General features: G+C 43.4%; 2 protein-coding genes across 8 annotated transcripts in view; both read left to right on the plus strand.

Moving 5' to 3' along the window:
• The window catches only part of zmiz1a (zinc finger, MIZ-type containing 1a), a 215071-nt gene extending 201556 nt beyond the window's left edge, over nucleotides 1–13515 (plus strand). For 6 of the 7 annotated variants that reach the window (XM_061836926.1, XM_061836929.1, XM_061836930.1 and 3 more), the window contains 15 exons: nucleotides 296–497; nucleotides 737–1051; nucleotides 2293–2469; nucleotides 2548–2616; nucleotides 2705–2870; nucleotides 3756–3897; nucleotides 5444–5654; nucleotides 5761–5866; nucleotides 5983–6143; nucleotides 6222–6289; nucleotides 6652–6720; nucleotides 7751–8037; nucleotides 9638–9819; nucleotides 10182–10475; nucleotides 10824–13515. In XM_061836926.1, the coding sequence (XP_061692910.1) occupies nucleotides 296–497; nucleotides 737–1051; nucleotides 2293–2469; nucleotides 2548–2616; nucleotides 2705–2870; nucleotides 3756–3897; nucleotides 5444–5654; nucleotides 5761–5866; nucleotides 5983–6143; nucleotides 6222–6289; nucleotides 6652–6720; nucleotides 7751–8037; nucleotides 9638–9819; nucleotides 10182–10475; nucleotides 10824–10931 (2557 nt within the window). In that variant the 3' untranslated portion in view covers nucleotides 10932–13515. The remainder of the gene's footprint in view (nucleotides 1–295; nucleotides 498–736; nucleotides 1052–2292; nucleotides 2470–2547; nucleotides 2617–2704; nucleotides 2871–3755; nucleotides 3898–5443; nucleotides 5655–5760; nucleotides 5867–5982; nucleotides 6144–6221; nucleotides 6290–6651; nucleotides 6721–7750; nucleotides 8038–9637; nucleotides 9820–10181; nucleotides 10476–10823) is intronic. The other variant, XM_061836931.1, reaches the window with a different exon arrangement.
• Nucleotides 13516–14207: 692 nt separating this feature from the next.
• Nucleotides 14208–20016, plus strand: ppifa (peptidylprolyl isomerase Fa). The gene is made up of 6 exons (XM_061836647.1): nucleotides 14208–14420; nucleotides 14503–14533; nucleotides 14633–14721; nucleotides 14830–14926; nucleotides 16541–16616; nucleotides 18977–20016. Exons 1-6 carry the CDS (start codon nucleotides 14310–14312, stop codon nucleotides 19110–19112), a joined length of 540 nt encoding a protein of 179 aa, XP_061692631.1. The 5' UTR covers nucleotides 14208–14309; the 3' UTR covers nucleotides 19113–20016.
• Nucleotides 20017–20239: the final 223 nt, after the last annotated feature.

Raw genomic sequence — 20239 nt, forward strand, 5'->3', positions numbered from 1 at the left:
GATACCCAAAATATCTAAACTACAGTTTTTAAACAAGATTTTTCCATCTTATATATTTTAATACATTTAAAAATATATATATAAAAAGATTTACCCCCTATTTTTTTTAAATATTTTTAAGCAGATGTGTCTTGTGTCACTGTGTCACCGTTTCACTGTTAAAATATCATATTTTTTATTGCATCATACCTTTTTATAAATTTGTTCCTCAGAGGACTGAAGTGGCCCCCGTTGCGGAGAAAAAGGTTCCCCACTTGACTTGAACTAAAACTTTCATCTGTATCATTCCCTGCAGTTACTCTGGAGGCCCGAATCCACCTCCTGGAGGTATGGGCATGGCATCCCACACACGTCCAACCGGCGACTTCACGCAGCCCGCCGCTGCCGCCGCCGCCGCAGCTGTCGCGGCGGCCGCTGCTACGGCAACCGCCACGGCAACGGCCACCGTGGCGGCACTGCAAGAAACGCAGAATAAGGAGATGAACCAGTATGGACAGGTACACTTGGGTTCAGTTCGGTGGTTTGGTACAATAGCGGAGTGGTTCTCAAACTGGGGTCTGCAAAATAAATTGCAATAAATTATTATTTCAAATCATTTAGAAAAGTATTAGAAATAGTAGTTACTGTATGAAGGGTCCTTGGGGGGAAAAAAAACAAGAACTCCTGCCATAGTGTACTCAACTTAACTTTCCATCTCAATGATCAAGAAGCTCAAATCTGCTTTTCTTGCCTCCAGATGTGTTCTTCCTTCCAAATGGGTCCCGCTCAGGCCTACAACAGTCAGTTCATGAACCAGCCAGGCCCACGAGGACCCCCCAGTGGAATGAATCCCTCCAGCATGGGTTCAGGTATGAACAACCCAAACATGAGCGGGCCTCCCATAGGCATGACTCAAGCCCGGACCCCTGGAATGGGACCTTTCGGAGGTCACGGCCAGCGGATGCCCCAGCAAGGCTACCCGGGAGGATCTCGGCAAGGCATCCCCATGCAGGGAATGAAGCGGCCGTACCCTGGCGAGATGAGTGGGCATCCTGCCACACCTGCATCTGTAGTAAGTCACATACAGTTTTCCCCCGCTACGTCATGGTTCTTTATTTGCTATATCACAGATTTTGGTGCAACCACAGTCACAGGTTACTTTTTAACCCATTTTTAAGAAAACACATTAACAAGGTGAACGCGCTCATGCAGGAGCTGGTGTCGGCCACAGCTCACGCCCAGACACTCACACACAGACTCGCTGATGTCACATGCCGCCCCAGGCACATATGTAACACGCAGACACCTTCTATACTTATTTTAAATAAACATTTTATGCTTGCAATTCATTTAAGTCCTTTTGCGATTTGCTAAAAAGTGTGTAAATGTGTTTAAATTATATCCCGTAATTTCCGACCTACAGAGTGCACGATTATAAGCCTCACCCAGTACATTTGTAAAGGAAATACCATTTGGTACCGCACCTGTGTAAAAGCTGCAAGTCCCACATTGAAACCCACGTTGGAACACAAGATATTTACAAAGAAAGACAGTACACAGAAAGAGTTTTCAAAGTTTTAATACCTTAGCTCATCATAACATAGCAACAACACGGTAGCACGAAATTTGCTGGTAAAAAAAAATAAACAAAACGTACCGATAAAAAGAAAAAAAAACAGCCGCGGCAGCTCCACAGTAGAAACGCGGTAGGACGGCACTAACAGGGCCGGTTAAAAAACAACATACCTAAATCACTAAGATGCGGCAGTAACACAGCAGCAATGTGCTAGCGCGGTGCTAATGCTTGTCCGGCACTAACAGGGCCAGTTAAAAAAAAACATACTGGTAAAAATCACCGAGACACGGCAGTAACACAGCAGCGGTGTGGTAGCGCGGTGCTAATGCTAGTGCGGCGCTAACAGGGCCAGTTAAAAAAATATATATACTGGTAAAAATGACTGAGACACGGCAGTAACACAGAGGCAACAGGTGAGCGCAGCGCTAACAGTGCCGGTTGAAAAAAATATACCGGTAAAAGTCACTTCCTCTGCAAATATATTACGCCGGTGTCACTCTTACATTTCCGGTCGAGTGCCCCCTTGCGGCCGTTAGGAAAAAAAAATACACAAATTAGCTGCATCACCACATAAGCCGTAGGGTTGAAAACGCGTGAAAAAAGCCTCAGTTTATAGGCCGGAAATTATGGTAAAAAGATGCTTTTACAAGGCATCTATGTCTGATTTTGTCTGCAACATATCCCTTGCGATAAACAGCGGTTTACTTTCTACTCATTGCTTGAATGTCCTTCCCTAGGCCGGGTACGGGGGTCAGTATGGGCCTAACAGTCAGTTCCCGCCACAGCAGGGACAGTACCCGACTCCCCACGCTTCAAGACCCTTACCTTCACCCAACTACCCAGGGCAGAGGATGCCTGGGCAGCAGGGGCAAGGACAGTACCCACCTGGAATGCCCATGGGCCAGTATTACAAGGTGTGATACAACGTCGGCAATTGTCACCGAAGGATGATCTTCAAATAAAATATTGAATAATCAATATTTATTTTGCAGCAAGAGCCATTTAATGGGCAAAACACTAACTTTTCGGGCGGCAGCTACTCATACGGGCAAGGAAATGGGGTAAGTTCTGACTTAGTGTCTGAATGAAGGATGTTTCTTTATGAATTTCAACCAAATTTTTGTGTGCCTGTTTTCTTGTTTTCCACAGCCTCCCAGGCCTGGCAACTACCCCCACTCGCCAGTACCTGGAAACCCCACACCGCCCATGACGCCCGGAAGTAGTATTCCTCCGTACCTGTCGCCTAACCAGGACGTGAAGCCCCCGTTTCCACCTGACATGAAACCAAATATGACGGCACTTCCGCCCCCTCCATGTGAGTTCACCACATTTGCAACCCTCACTATAAAGCAATAGAACTCAACAAGCCCTGTAAGAAAAGAATGATAATATATATGATATATCATGTAAAATCTGATTCCAAATACAACAATATAAACTATATACCGTAATTTCCGGCCTATAAGACGCGACTTTTCTCACATGCTTTCAATCCTGCGGTTTATGCGGTGATGCGACTAATTTGTGCATTTTTTCTAACGGCCACAAGGGGGCACGCTAGCGTAAAAAGGCAAGAGTGAGACCGGTGGAATATATGTGCCGAGGAAGTTACTTTTACCGGTCCGTCCCTGTTAGCGCTGCACTAGCGTGTTACTGCCATGTGTCAGTGATTTTTACCAGTATGTTTTTTTTTTTTTAACCGGCCCTCTTAGCACAGTGCTAGTGTTACCGTAGCGCTAGCGGCGTTAGCGCGGTGCTAGTGTTAGCTTTAGCGCGGAGGCGCTAGCGTTAAACTCTCTGTGCACTGTTTTTTTATTTGTAAATATTTCGTGTTTCAATGTGGATTTCAATGTGGGCAATTGCGGCTTCTACACAGCTTCGGCGTATGTAAGTTCCAAATGGTATTTCCTTTACAAATGTACTTGGCGAGGCTTATAACCAGGTGCTCTCTGTAGGCCGGGAATTACGGTACTACATATTTTATGTTAATGTAATATGAACATAAATACGTATATGTATTCATATAAATATAAATGTAATAAAGTAAAAAATGAAAAAAAAAAGTCAAAATTTAAAAATATTGTCTGGGGTTGACTTCCAGAATTTCAATGGACCTAATCCACATATTTTTAATATCTATAACTATATAAAGTATAATATCTATTAAATCAAAGTTAACTTCCCATTTCTGGCTCTCTAGCTATTCCCAACGAGGAGCTGCGTCTGACGTTCCCGGTCAGAGACGGAGTGGTGCTCGAGCCGTTCCGCCTGGAGCACAACCTGGCCGTGAGCAACCACGTCTTCCACCTCCGGCCGTCCGTCCACCAGACCCTCATGTGGAGGTAACGCTGGCCCGACTAATGAATACAAATAATCGAAAACATGATGTCGGTTAGGTTGAACGCAGACAACAGAGAGAGCAGACACCAACAAAATCACTGAGTTGATCCTAGTTGATAGCATACAGTGAAGAAAATAAGTATTTGAACACCCTCCTATATTGCAAGTTCTCCCACTTAGAAATCATGGAGGGGTCTGAAATTTTCATCGTAGGTGCATGTCCACTGTGAAAGCGATAAGCTACAAAGAAAAATCCAGAAATCACAATGTATGATTTTTTTTTTTTTTAAACGATTTATTTGTGTGATACAGCTGCAAATAAGTATTTGAACACCTGAGAAAACCAATGTTAATATTTGGTAAAGTAGCCTTTGTTTGCTATTACAAATATCAAACATTTCCTGTAGTTGTTCACCAGGTTTGTACACACTGCAGGGGGGATTTTGGCCCACTCCTCCACGCAGATCTTCTCTAGATCAGATAGGTTACTGGGCTGTCGCTGAGAATGCAGCTAATGACCCCACACGGGTGGATCTAAATTAGGATAATACTTGGAGTGGAGGTGGACTTTTAAAGGCGGACTAACAGGTCTTTTAGGGTCAGAATTCTAGCTGATGGACAGATGTTCAAATACTTATTTGCAGCCGTATCACACAAATAAATCGTTAAAAAAAATCATACATTGTGATGGCTGGATTTTTCTTTTAAGATGATCTCTCTCACAGTGGACATGCACCTACGATGAAAATTTCAGACCCGTCCATGATTTCGAAGTGGGAGAACTTGCAACATAGCAGGGTGTTCAAATACTTATTTTCTTCACTGCATGGCAAGAAGAGTCAGAACTCAATGTAGTAGGATCATACACAAGCACAACACCTTGTAACTTAATCCGAGAAAACATTTAGATCCTTAACACTAATTGGCAAGTGTAATCTGGCGGGTGCTGACAAAGTGCTGCTTTCACACAAACGCTGCTTTTACGTCATCTTGAAGGGGGCTCGCCTTTGGTCTTCGGACTGGGGCCGCTTCTCTGATCGCTACGCCCGTATGTCTGCCACCAGTCGTCATGGTAACAGCAGCATTGGTTCATATGCACGAGACAGAATTCCCCCAAAACCAAGTGATGTCAAGTAGACGTGTAATTGTGAAAAGTGTAATTCATCATCCCTTGTGTGTTTTGATTGAGGAATGTCAGAGATTTTATCAAGACAACTCTGAGGGGTGAAATACAATACATGTCTTTCACTATGAATTGATGTTTTTGGACTTCACATATTTGGAAAGCTCTCATCAAGGCTTTCAATTTGAAGTATGAGTCCATGTGATTTGTTGAAAATTTATTTTTGTCTTCATTACTTCAAAGGCACTTGGTGTGTTTTATTTGACGTTGCTGTGTCTTACACACTTTGATCTGTAAAAAGCCAAAGAAAGAAACGATGTAGTATTTTTTTGTGTTGATGTGTGCCTGGAGGAGTGACAAATGTGTTGCAGATGGAGCTGAAACTGAACGTTGTCCTAAGTATTGCAAATCCGACTCCTCCGCAGGTCAGACCTGGAGCTGCAGTTCAAGTGCTACCACCACGAGGACAGGCAGATGAACACCAACTGGCCGGCGTCGGTCCAGGTCAGCGTCAACGCCACGCCCCTCACCATCGAGCGCGGCGACAACAAGACCTCCCATAAGCCCTTGCACCTGAAACACGTGTGCCAGCCGGGCAGGAACACCATCCAGATCACCGTCACCGCCTGTTGTTGCGTGAGTGGGGCTCGCTTTCCGGGGCACGGAAAAAAACATCGCCGTGCGGATTCAAGTTTAATGGAGGTGTATTCGTGTGTGTGTGTGTGTGCGTGTTGCTTTGCAGTCGCATCTGTTTGTGCTGCAGCTGGTCCACAGGCCATCTGTGCGCTCCGTCCTCCAGGGGCTCCTAAAGAAGAGGCTCCTTCCCGCAGAACACTGCATCACCAAAAGTACGCCGCCGTGTGTTAATATCTCAATTACGCCCGACACCTGCTGCTCTTTACGTCTGAAGCCGCTTTTCACAATGCTGTTTTTTTTTTTGTTTGTTTTTTTTTTTTTTTTGCAGTCAAAAGGAACTTCAGCAGCGTGGCCGCCTCGGCGGGCAGCACCACTCTCAACGGGGAGGACGGCGTGGAGCAGACGGCCATCAAAGTGTCGCTCAAGTGTCCCATCACCTTCCGCCGCATCCAGCTGCCCGCGCGGGGGCACGACTGCAAACACGTGCAGGTGTGTGGATGTCCAAGAACCGTTGATAGAAATTAACCAAGGGAAGTGATCGTTTGTGATCTTTTGTGGTGTCCACAGTGCTTCGACCTGGAGTCTTACCTGCAGCTAAACTGTGAGAGAGGCACGTGGCGGTGTCCTGTATGCAAGTATGTTTACATGTTTTCACAGGTTTTAAAGGTCAACTAGATCCCTCACCTGTAAATCACAATAAGGGTTAACTGCCCATCAAATTTGAGCTCTGTTGCTATCCAGTTCAGCAGCATCTCAGGGAGCCCATGTCCAACTGCAAGATTATCTTACGTTATGTAAACAATGAGCAACATGGAGACTGGCATGGTCGCTCCATGGTGCTCTTTAACTTCCAGGGAACTGCTATTTGTTCCTCCCGGTCCGAGTAGAGTTGTACAAATAGATTACAGTTGATTGAATAAATGCCCGAGGCCACGAGATGAGGAAATTCAGCAAATATTAGAAGAAGCAGTCTAATATCATCTTTGCCTCCTTGCAGTAAAACAGCCTTACTGGAAGGCCTCGAAGTGGATCAGTACATGTGGGGGATCCTCAATGCCATCCAAAAGTAAGTTTCAACACAAAAACGTGCAATGTCATATTAAAGTTCAAGTGTCATCCCTATAAACATTCTAAAATAGATATTGAAATGAAAAATACATATAACATTATTCACTTCAATGTCTATATGAAAAAATAAATATGAGCGGAGAGCGCGTCATCCATGCGCAAAGTTGTGCAAGTGTCATTTGACATCCAAGTGGTCGCCATATTGGCTGCATCGACTGCACGTGACGTCACCCCGGACATTCGCCATTGAAAACACGGTGTGGCCCCTAATATGGGACACGAACTTTCAGACACGGAAGCTCTTTTCGAAGAATATCTCACAGTGAAGTGTCCGGGGCAATATTACCCTATTGTTTCGAGCCATATTTAGATGATATGCGGATCACTTCTAACTAACAACAGACTCCCAGACAGTATATATGAGCCAGCCTGGCCGACTGACGGGCATATCGACACATTTAGCACCTCTGACTTATGAAACCGATCTTTTGTTGCATTATGAGAGACGGATTACGTTGTCCCCCCCCAAACTATTATTTTTTTACTCGCTGTATACACACCTACCCGTCATTTGGAACCCACAAAGCTCTCGTCCTTTGCACCTGTACAATCCATTTTTCACGACAAACATGGTCTCTTGAAAACTTATGAAGGGTAAATCCATCCCCCCGAGTGTTCCAGCATTGTCCAACAATGCAACAAGCCAGCATTTTAGCTAACACAAAGGAACAAAGAGCTAGCTTCCCGCAGGTAAAGCTAATAGAAACTAACGAGTCCACTTGAGTGCAATACTGCCCTTAATGTCACTTCCTGCTTCTTGTCGAAAACAAATCCCCCGAGAGGATTTTCATGGGGGGAGTTACAAAAAGCCATATACATCCAAATCATGTTTTGTGGTGGAAAAAACGGATCGGGTCCATACCGGCTGCTGTTTTTTCATTCATAACGTACTAAAAATAATCACTTTTCACGACAGCGGCACTTTAAGTCCGTGGTTTTAACTATCCCGCTTCCAATTCAATCGTCAGTTCTGAGTTCGAGGAAGTCACGATCGACCCGACGTGCAGCTGGCGCCCGGTGGCCATCAAGTCCGAGCTGCATATCAAAGAGGACCCGGACGGACCGTTAGCGAAACGCTTCAAGACCATGAGCCCCAGTCAGATGACCATGCCCAATGTGATGGAGATGATCGCCCAGCTGGGGCCCGGAAGCGGGCCAGGGGCAGGCCACGGTCCCGGACCCGGTCCGGGCTCTTATCCGCCGCACCACCCTGGCCAACATGCCAGCGGGAACGGAGGAGACTACCCGGGGACAGGTAACGAAAACGTGCTCGGACCTGCTTCTTGCATGAATAACACAACAAGTGGGATCACTAGAGGGAGGACGTTTTATGCTGCATTCAAAAAGTTGGACAATTCTGACCTCTACTTCACTGCAAAGCCCGCAACAATGCACTACATGACCATAAAAACAGATTGCGTCTGTGTTTATTGCTTTTACTAGTAGATATCTTTTTTTTTTTTTTTTTTTACACAATTTGATAAGTGCAATATCGTAGCTGCATGTAGCCAGTTTTACCGTAACTTGAATCCTTCTAAGCTCCAAGTTGTAGCATGTAGGAAGACGTGGACAGGATAAAAGAGCAACTGGGGTAATTTCCGGCCTACAGAGCGCACCTGATTATAACCCTCACCCAGCACATTTGTAAAGGAAATACCATTTGGTACATACATAAGCCGCACCTGTGTAAAAGCCGCAAGTGCCCCCATTGAAAGCCACATTGAAACACGAGATATTTAGAAAGAAAGACAGTACACAAAAAGAGAGAGAGCAACAACATGGTACCTCGAACAGGGCTGGTTAAAAAAAAATTATATATACTGGTAAAAAACAACAACAAAAAAAAAAAACAGCCGCGGCAACTACACAGTAGCAACACGGTAGCACAGCACTAACAGGGCCAGTTAAAAAAATAAAACATACTTAAATCACTGAGATGTGGCAGTAACACAGCAATAACATGCTAGGGCAACGCTAATGCTGACGCGGCACTTACAGGGCCGGTTAAAAAAATATATACTGGTAAAAATCACTGAGACATGGCAGTAACATAACAGCAACATGCGAGCACAGTGCTAATAGGGTTGGTTAAAAAAAAAAAAAACATACCAGTAAAAGTCACTTCCTCGGCACGTATATTCCACCGGTCTCACTCTTACCTTTTCCGCTCGAGTGCCCCTTAGCGGCCGTTAGAAAAAACGCACAATTTAGCCGCATCACCGCAAAAGCCACAGGGTTGAAAGGGTGTGAAAAAAGTTGTGGCTAATAGGCCGGAAATTACCGTATGTAACATGTACAGCTAAATATCGTCGCAATTCCAATACTAATACTTTTCAGGAGAAATATTATATTGCCACACGGCTCCACCAGACTGAGGAAGTTTTAGCACTTTTCAGACAGCTGACAAAAGAGTTGATCGAGATGGTTTTTGTTTTTTTTCAACACTCAATAATGTGTAAAAAGAACAAGACAACAGGGACAAGACGGTATTGGTTTTTGGAGAGAGAAAAAAATGACCATATTTGGATGAACGGGGCAGCGAGGATCTGCAACAAATATACAGTGGAACTTCAAGAGTCAAAAACTTCCAAGTTGTTCCCATGTCAATACAATAGTTCCCAGAGGAAATATGAAGCGTATTAATTCATACCGGGCTTGAACTGACATTATAAAAACTTTACAAACTCTACAGGCGATGTTTTAAACTTTTAACATTTCTAACTGTCATACAAGTGTGAAAAAGAAATTGCACGCATTGGAGAGGGAAGAGTAAATTTGTCATCTAGTGATGTTTCAAAAGTGTTTAAAAAATGTAAATGCCACAAGGTCACGAAATGTGTTTCGGTCCCTTGAAGGCAACCCTTACCACGGCCAAGGCAACTTTGACTTCCCTCACGGAAACCCATCCGGCGGAGGAGGAGGAGGGGGTCCGCCTATGAGCGACTTCATCCACGGCCCGCAGCTTTCCCACCCGCCAGACGGGCCCGGCGGTCTCCTGTCCCAGGACAAGCCCCTCAACCACGCCATGAACGACTCTGTGAGTAGCGCTCATGACACTGTACGTTCGCGGTGAGAATAAACGACGCTCGGAGGGGGTGTGTTTTGAAATCGTCCGCGACTGCTCGAGCAGCACCACAGAATGCTGCACTCGTTATACGGTGAAAAGGGTGTCGTTGCGAGCGCGCCAGCGATAAAACGAGAGGCTGAGATTTTGGTTTGCGGGCCGAGGCAGCACGTGTGCGCTCACATGCTGGCCATAAAATGTTCCAGCTGTTTGTGTCTACTCATCGCAGCTTCCATTTTCAAGGCCCTGGTTCACATTATCCATGCCGGGACTCATGTCGCTTTTCCCCTCTCTCTACATCCCTCTCTCCATCTGCTACCCTGTGTCTCCCGCAGATGTCCCATCCCGATCCGTCCCATAACTCCATGCAGCCCGGCTTGCATGCTTCTCCCCACTCCGGCGGCCAATCGGGGCCCTCCTTGCATCACGGCGGCGGCGGCGGCCAATCGGGGCCCCCCTTGCATCACGGCGGCAGCGGCCCGTCGTCGTCGCAGCCGCCTCGCCCGCCGCCGCCGCCGCCGCAGCAGCCCCAGCCGCCTCAGCCGCCCAGCCAGAACGCTCACCCGCACGCCGATCTGACGTTTAACCCCTCGTCAGATGGCACGGACATGCCCGAACCTTCGCTGGATGTAAGTGTGCGTGTTTGTGTAGTCGCCCGAAGAGCACAAAATGCCTTATTTGGGGAAGAAAAAAACTGTCGGTTAAGATGAGACATTTTCATGCATATGTTTGGGATATTTTATTAGATTACGATGAAACCGAGGTTGCAAGTTTTTGGCAATAACAACACTGCAACGCCGATGCTATTCATTAGCCCCTCAATGGCATTTCCCACTATGTGTTAGCATTAAGCTAGCAATGAAGCATATCTCCATCCTTTTCACCTGCTTCATTTGTGTTGCAAAAAAACTAATTTCACTTTCACTAATAATTACCCCCCTTTCTTTTTTTGTGATGGGGGGGCTGGTCATCCACAGCTGCTTCCCGAGCTGGCCAACCCGGACGAGCTCCTCTCGTACCTGGATCCTCCCGACCTTCCGGCAAACAGCAACGACGACCTTCTCTCCCTCTTTGAGAACAACTAACCTCCCAGCGACCCCTTGACCCCCGCTCCCCCTTTTCGACTTCACCTCACAGGGGCTCGCGTTTGACTGTCCGGTCCACAGACACGTTGCCCACCTCCCACTTTGACACTTGAGACTGTATCCCATGCGCACACGTGCACACTGTCTTTCTAGAAATTGTGCTGCATGGGACGGGGGGAAAACAAAAAAAAAAAAAAAGGGAAGGGAAGGGAACGCCGCTCATCCCTGCACATGTTTTTTTTGTGTAAAGATTCCACCAACAGCATCCACGGCCACGTTGGCGGGCACAAAAATAAAGGCGATATCATGCATATGTATATACTTGATATACATGTCTATGATCCCTTATCAAGTGTGCAGCTATTATTATCGTCGCCTGTAAATGACAAAAGCCAGGTGACAAGGAAAAGCTTTTTGTTTGTTTTTATATCTAAGCATGATTTGGCTTTTGTGAGAAAAACAAATCTTGTATATGTGTGTGTGTGTGTGTTTTTGTCCCCTTTTTCAAACGTGTTCTTCCAAGACGGCAGCACATGCCGCGACCTTTGAACCCCCGGCCCAATCCCCGCCCCCTTCCCCTCCAGAGTGCACGCGGCAAATGGAGCGCGCAACCTCGTTGTAAGGACGAGTTGTGCGTGTGTGTGTGTGTGCGTCCGCGCGCGCGTGGTCATCCTGCCTGCAGCATATGTACAAGCGAGGAGGAAACCCACCGCAGTGTTCTCCTTCCACTCCGCAGATGTTCTATTTATTACGATGGCTCACTCTTCCAAATCTTCTTTTTGTTAGTTTGCAATTGTGCCAATGCATCCTGTTGATTGTTCATCCAATCTATATTTATTGCTTTAGTACACATTGTTTTTTACACCGTTGTCATTTTATGTGCTTCCACCCCACCCTCCTCCATTCCCCTGTCACCAAAGCAGATATTTCCTATATTTTAAACTGTATTCGAACGCAGCATCTGTCCCCAGCTTCCTTTTTTTTTTTTTTTTTTTCTGTGCGCACGCGCACAACTGTTGTATATACGCCTTGTGAATATTTAGTGACTGTGCAGTGCTGTGCCCATCTATTACTGTCAATCTGACATGTTACTGTGTGTCACACACACACACACACAATCCTACACAGTACACACATTCTGTGCTCACAAACCCACTTCCTCTTCCAAATGCACTCTGGCCTTGTATTCTGTGTTGTCGGTGTACATTCCCCCCCCCCCCTCGTCATCCTTTCATTTTTTATTTTTGTTTTTAAATGTAACGTGTTGTTGTGTCTAAATATTGTGTAAAAGCAGCTTAGAGGTCCAAATTTCTCCCTACTCCCCCCAAGAAATATACTTTTAAACGATGAAACGTTTGTTGCGACAACAAAAAAAAAAAAAACAGTTGCATACATTTTGTGTAATTTTACCACAATTTTATATGGTTTTAATTGAATTATTTTGGATACTGACAAGTTGATTGCAGTCACTCAAGTATCAAATGTACTTTGTTTTCACCCCATTATTTTTTTTTTTTTTTGTAATCCCTTTATACGCAACCAAATATGATTTACTCGTCAAGTATTGTTTATCGTTTCAATGTAGAACGATGCACTGCCGCATTGGGATGTTCGCTACACGGTCACGTTTGGATCCAAATTGTACTGTCGTCCACTTCCAGCCAATGAGAAGAGAATCCATGTACAGTTTAAAAAATAAAAAAGAAGAAGGAAATAAACAAGGGCAGATTGCAAGCGCGCGACTGTGAGGGGATGCACATGCGTGTGCGCGTGTGTGTACATAATGTAAATGACAAATAGAGACCCGTTAACAGAAATGTATTCATTTTTCCTCCAGAGGGAGTGTGCATAGTGTATTTAGAATTTGTAAAGCTTGCATCCTCCTGTCAGACATCCCAATTGGAAACATGTTTGACAATCGCAGACCTCGCTAACCTCGCCTGTTCATTTATATGTAAAATACTTTATGTAAACCCTCGCTTGCGTGGGGGGGTCCCCAAGACACAAAATACATTTTTCCCCCCCTTTGTGTTATTATTCTGTGTATTTCTCTATGGCCTGTGTACTTTATAAAAGGTGCTACAAAATGATTCACACCATTCATTCAGACTTGGAGAGGAATCTTTCGAGTTCGTTAAAAAAAAAGAAAATCATAACAAAATGTCCAATTTGTAGTTTTTATGCAATTTGGCAAGCAATGCTATAAAGGTACATTCTGAAGTGATTGGCACAACAAGTGGCAGTGGTCTTGCTCTCTCTTGGTGTTTGTACATTCAATTATGTACAATCAGTTCATATTGGAAAACTGGTCAGACAAACATTGTGATTTCGAGTCTTGCAAATCTGTATGTAGTTAGATGACGTGACATCCTAATATTTATCTAATAAATATGTATTCCGATGAAACACAATGTTGGACGTGCCTCTTGATACTCAAAATTAACCATTTCCAAGGAAATAAGATTAAGGTTTTAGTAGAGGCTGGAATTGTCACATTATATCACGGTACCAGAGCCGCTAATTCAAACTCGTGGTTCATAGAAGTGCCATAGTTAAATTTAAAAAAAAAAAAAAAAACAAATAATATCTCCAAGGTATACAGTCTAAAATACATTATACAACATCTTTGAGAAAAGGATATTAAATAAATGCTTTTGAGATCAATTATGACCTAGGTATGACTATTGAACATAATGCATCATTCTCCCTGATTAAAAATATTAAATATTATAAAATCGAAATGCGAATATTGTACTTGCTCCATAATATGTATTGGAGAAACAAGTAATTTAATTTCAAATGGAAGGAATGCCAATATTTTATTATTGGTGGGAGTGCTATTTTAAAAGTAGTCAAAAAGTAAAGTTACACTTTTTCAAACTTGTCCAAAATAACTGGATAATGATTAAACAATCACATATTTGCTCATACTATAGTTACATTTTTATCTTGTATTAGCAACACTATGGATATTGCTGATACTTTTGGAAAAAATAATCTGATGCAACTTTAAAATACATTTTTTTTACACGTGAAACACTTCTCAATGAGGGCTCACTAAGTAATTGACATGGTTAAAATGAAATATGTATTTCTCCTGAAATTCTAGTACAGATTGTCTGGCTACCGGGTTTAGGGTGTACGCCGCCTCCTGTCCGAAGATAGGCGAGATAGGCTCCAGCACTCCCGCAACCCTTGTGAGGATAGGCGGCTCGAAATGAAAATAGAACTTTGATGGAATTTCCAAACTATTCCAGCACTACCTGATTATTCCACTTGGTGTCGTCGTTATACTTCTAGAATCTGTCGTGCTGCGTGACGTCACAGGCGGACAAGCGGAAGCGCGCTAGCGTGCTAAGGCTAACGCTCGCAGGTACGATGTTCGTCGTCAAAAACCTAATCAGATTCAGCCCGCTCGGCGTCGAGAACCCGGTCGTATTTCTGGACATCGAAGCAGACGGTGAGCCGCTGGGGAGACTAACCATCCAGGTAGCTGTCTTGTTAGCCACTCCGGAGGACCTGCAGGGGTCCTACGAACAAGCTATGCTTCATTTGCTGTTTTCTCCTGCAGCTGAATGCAGACGTGGTGCCAAAGACTGCAGGTAAAAAGAAAAGGCCTCTGTAGATAATTCGAAGTATGTTCAAACTAATAGACGTGTTTGTTTAGGGTTTTTTTTTTTTCGTTTGTTTGTTTTTTTCAGAGAACTTCAGAGCATTGTGTACCGGAGAGCATGGCTTTGGCTACAAGGGCTCCGTGTTCCACAGGGTCATACCACAGTTCATGTGCCAGGTCAATTTTGTCATTCCATATCATTTCACTTCTTTCGGCATTCACACACGATTTCTCCACCAATTACAATCTCTCTCTGCCTGCAATGATGGTGTTTGTGTGTCGCAGGGAGGGGATTTCACCCATCACAACGGCACCGGAGGGAAATCTATCTACGGAAAAACCTTCAAGGATGAGAACTTCAAGTTGAAACACACCGGAGCAGGTGCGTCAGACACTTAGCCGTGATCTATCAAGGTTTCCCGTGAAATCAAGTAACACCCACTCATGGTTCGTCTTCCAAATTTGTGTCGAGTTAAACCCCACGTATTTGACGTTTGGCAAAATCACCGACAGACAATTTTTGACCACGTGACGACATCCGGGGGCACCTGGCCTTGTTGGATGGGTTCACTCTGTTTTTGCATATAGACTGAAGTTACACAAATGTTCGTACGACTGTAAAAAGTGACGCTAAAAAGACTTTGGAAAGTTATCGGTGCTCATTAAATGCCATGGAGAAACACAAATGAAGCACACAACTGTGGGCGTCGGTAACCTATCCAGACATCGTCCACTATCTGCTCTTCTCGGCAAGCGCTTATCCTGTGGACCAATTAAAGAATTACAAAGGTCTGGAGGCCTACAATCAATTTATCAATGGCTGGGTTCGTTATGCGGCGGTATCCATTGTAAGCACACTAAGGTTAGTGTACCGCAGAATGCGATTTAAATATGTACCGCGTGATTATCGTCAGCGTTGTGTTAAATTATGCTGATCATACCAACGAAAGAGGTGTACATTATTATTTTCATTTTTGTTACCGAGGGGGAGAGAGAGAGGTTTGACCGGGACGAGTCCCAAGTGGAGCCCGAACCTTTTTCTCCACTTCCACGGCTACATTTTTAACTCTACTCACGAAACAGCTCGCGGTGCGGTAATTCGTTTTTGCAAACTTATTATAATAAAACAGAAAATACAGATTTTGGAGACATTTATTGCATTCACACACAAGTATTGTGCTTAGCTGCTAGATCGGGTCTGCTAAAGCGAAACAGCCACAGTTGTAGCTGTTTCCTTGCTAAGTGCTCCGTTTTCTTGCGCTGGTTCTTGATCACAGCTGGCAGTCGAAAGAAAGACTCTTTACAACGCCCGTTTGAGCAACCGATAACGTAGCAGTGCGCCACCATTCATACGCCTTTCTGAAATGACTCCTGCTTAGTTACGTGTGTATACGTGAATTCACCAAACCAAGATTGCGCCCACGTTCGAAATCGGAAAGTGTATGATGTCTATTCGCTCCTTTTTAAAGTAATAAGACAAACAATACAGTCTAACATATTTTAATATTGTTTTGGGTCTTTCTTGTGCCATCCTGGTGCTGAGGAATTGTTGACGTGAGTTAAGGAACTTCATTTAGACAAAGGTAGTCATTTGCCGCCATTTTGATGCATCTATCCTCAATTAGAGTACACTATAAAGGTGCATCCATTACTTGCATATTTTTTTAAAAACAGGACAGAACACAACACAAAAATAAATCACTGTACTTTTCATGTTATGTCCTTTTTGTAAGGCGCTTATTATGTTTTTATATTTGTTTTACTGTAAATATTTTTGTCCGCTAGATGGCAGTGCTCAATTGTCCTTCACTGTACTTGTCAGTTATTGACAATCTCCAACTAAATTTTCAGTGTGCTCATATTAAATACAATTGTATTTTATATATATATATATATATATATATATATATATATATATATATATACACACACACACACGCACACACTTTCACCACTGTCATCTTAAGCATTGTTTTTTTTTTTCCATTGTGTGCAGGAACTCTATCAATGGCTAACTCGGGCCCAAACACCAACGGCTCCCAGTTTTTTATCAGCACCACGAAAACTGAATGGTAAAACCTTCATCTTCAACACATTATTAATAGAGTCCATTAGTCACTGGACACTTTATCGGGGACATTAACAGCAAATCAGACCAGCATATAGTTCATTTTATTTAGTATTTCATTTAGTATCACATTTGAATTTTGCCTGTGTAAGCAATGTGAAAACCAGAGAGAGTTGTGTACGGATAAAAACTAACAGTTGAGAAGGAATGGAAACTTAATCATTATTATATTATACATTATAACCATTACTGCCATTTGGAATACTCTGAAGAAGAAATAAATCAGTAGTAGTAGTAGATTTAACCACCAATTAAAAATATCCCAAAATGACATCAGTTGATGACAGAAACATTTTAGGGTCTGTAACAAAAGACCTAAAAATAACTCCTCATGAACTCACCCACAAAATCGCCACCAGAGGGCAGGACGCAAGTTGCCGAGCTTCTTTGAAAGATGCAAACCGCTCATTAGCATCAGAAGAACGCCAGGCTGGAATTTGCCATAAAGTACAAAGATGAGTCCAAAAAATTCCCAGAGAAAGTTTTATGGACCGAATATAAAAAAAAAAAAAAAAAAAAAAAGAAAACGGAAACCATCTGCTCGTGTTTCACAACAGATTGTAAAAGTTCCTCTGTTAAATAGCAACATCTTGGCTCGGGGCCCTCATTCATCTCCATTGAAAACACGACAATGCCAAATCTGAAATCAGCTCAGAAGTCTTCAAAAACTTTTGTTTGCCAATTAAAGGAACCTGTTTTGGAAGATTCTTCGTCATGCAACAAGATAATGCGCTTAATGTCCCTGCCAAAACACAAAAAGGAGTTCATCAGGGACTGGAAGTGCAAAATTTGAGATTGGCCAAGTGCATTTCTAAACTTAAACCCTATTGAGCATTTGAACAGTCCACTAGCTTAATGCTAACGCACGATGCAAAACCCCATTGACGGGATAAATAGTAGCATTGCTGTCGCTGTATGAATATTTGAACAATATTGGTGAAGCAACACACCTCGTGAGGTAATATAACAATTGTTATTGCCATTTATTCTTTCTTCTCCTGCAGCTGACTGAGAAGTTGTGGTTGCCATTTTCCATCTGATTGTTTTATATTTATCCTTGAATAAGCCAACGCACATAATTTACAAAAGTTTCATCGAGTACTTTCATCTTCTTTTTCAACTGCTTTTTCTGGAGGCAGCATTGTGGATGGCTGGTTAAACTGTCTGCCTCACAGTTCTGAAGACCGGGGTTCAAATCCTGGCCTCACCTGTGTGGAGTTTACATGTCTTCTCCGGGCACTCGGGTTTCCTCCCACATCCCCAAAAAACATGCAACATTAATTGGAGACTCTAAATTGCCCCTAGGTGTGATTGTATGAATGGTTCTTTGTTTCCATGTGCCTTGTGATTGGCTGGCAACCAGCTTAGGATGCACCCCACCCCCTGCTTGAAGATAACTGGGATTGGCTCCAGCACTCCTGCTTCCCTTGTGAGGATAAGCGGCTCAGAAAATGGATGGGTGTTGTAATGTATTTAAAAAAAAAAAAAAAAACGGGGTTGGTTATATCATGCAATTAAATTGGGCTGGCCAAATGATCGGTAAGGCCGTAGTCAGGATTCTGCTGCAATGTATTTAACGCAACTACCGTAATTTCCGGCCTACAGAGTGCACCTGGTTACAAGCCTCACTCAGTACATTTGTAAAGGAAATACCATTTGGTACATACATAAGCCGCACGTGTGTAAAAGCCGCAAGTGCCCACGTTGAAACACAAGATATTTACAAAGAAAGACGGTACACAGAAAGAGTTTTCAAAGTTTTAATACCTTAAATTAGCTTAACATAACAACAAAAAAATAAACAGCCACGGCAGCTACACAGTAGCACAGCACTAATAGAGCCAGTTTAAAAAAAAAAAAACATACTTAAATCACTGAGACGCGGCAGTAGCACAGCAACACGCTAGCACAGCGCTAACAGGGCTGTTAAAAAAAAAAAAAAAAAAAACATACCTGTAAAAGTCACTTCCTCGGCACATATGTTCCAGAAGTCTCACTCTTACCTTTTCCGCTCAAGTGCCCCTTGCTGCCGTTAGAAAAAATGCACAAATTAGCCACATCACCCCATAAGCCGCTGAGTTGAAAGCACGTGAAAAAAGTCGTGGTTTATAGGCCGGAAAGTACGGTATATTTAAATTCCCTATTAGAAGCCAGTCTTGATCTATTTTTTTTTTTTTTTTTTTCATTTAAATTTCTGCATTTATTCCCATAAATCTCCATCAATTTCCATGGAATGTTTCCAACTTGAAAAAAAATTCCCTGACTAGCGCACACTGTAATCAAATTGCTGTGTTCTGTCGGCAGGCTGGACGGCAAGCACGTGGTGTTCGGACGGGTAACGTCGGGTTTGGACGTGCTGTCGAAAATGGAAGCGTTTGGTTTACATGATGGCGGTGTGCTCAAGAAAATAGTGGTGGCGGATTGCGGGCAAGTGAAATAGAGTTCCCGGCGGGACTTGGGATGAAAGGACTTTTCCGAATTGTTTGCGTCTTGTGTTTCTTTCTGGCTGGGTTGGTCTCGTGTGCTGACAAGTCCGAGGTGGTCCTTTTCGGTCCAGATCTTCACATTGTGCAATTCCCCCGCCACTTCCTGCCAAATTAACGTCCGACGTTCCCGCTCTAGGAGGACATTAGCTCGTGCCCCCGCTGCTTTGCAACCTTCCTGGAAAACAGCCAGTGGCTTTTTTTAGACGCCATCGCTTCCTGTCCATCCCAGCAGGAAGTGACATCAGGTGACATCCACATGGGGGGGGCAGGTCTTAACGTGAGGCCAAACGTTGCTGCTGCTTCTTTACAAGCTGACACTTTATGAAAGTAAATAATAGAGACGTTTTTTTTTCCCTTGCATACCCACTTCCCCCCTCCCAAATAAAAAACATCTGCACCCTGACCTTCCACCATCGTTTGTTTGCGTTCTCACGTTACACGGTTGCCGTGGGGACGCTGGCACGTTGTTGCAGCTTGAGATGTTGCAACAAACTTGATAGAATTTGGGCCCCCACCCACTGGAGCTTTTAACACGGCTGGAATGCGTGGAAACTCAATGACATCGTTACTGATGCTTTGTCTTTTTCGTGTAAACGTCCACTTTCGTCACGTTCTTATTTTTACAAGATTGCATAAGAGCCTTTTATTTTATGTAATTTCAATTCAATCAATAAAGGTATCTCTGCAGCAAAATGCTTTTTCTCTGGAAGTTTGTTACAATGAGAAACAATAAATTGATGTAATACATTTTCAGAACTGATAGACACTTTGAAAGAATGTGGATTGCTACAGAAATGTACTGTTGTATTATAATTGTGAAAGGAGCATGAAAAGAATTAAACTTTTTCTTTGGCTTTGTTTGTCTCTGTACATGTCAGCTCTTATTTGTTCGCTTTTTAATAAATCAAGTTATTCTGGAGTGCAGAATGTTGGAAGGAACTTATTTCATTCCATTGGGAATAAGAATGGTTATAGAAAATGAAAGGATTCAAAATTGATCATTTGGGCTGAAAAAATAAAAGCAAAATTGTGTGAATACCTTACAAGTTTCATATGATAAAATAGTTTGAAGATGTCGAGT

This window comes from Syngnathoides biaculeatus, chromosome 12 (genome assembly GCF_019802595.1).
Source record: "Syngnathoides biaculeatus isolate LvHL_M chromosome 12, ASM1980259v1, whole genome shotgun sequence".
NCBI classification, from domain to species: Eukaryota; Metazoa; Chordata; class Actinopteri; order Syngnathiformes; family Syngnathidae; genus Syngnathoides; species Syngnathoides biaculeatus.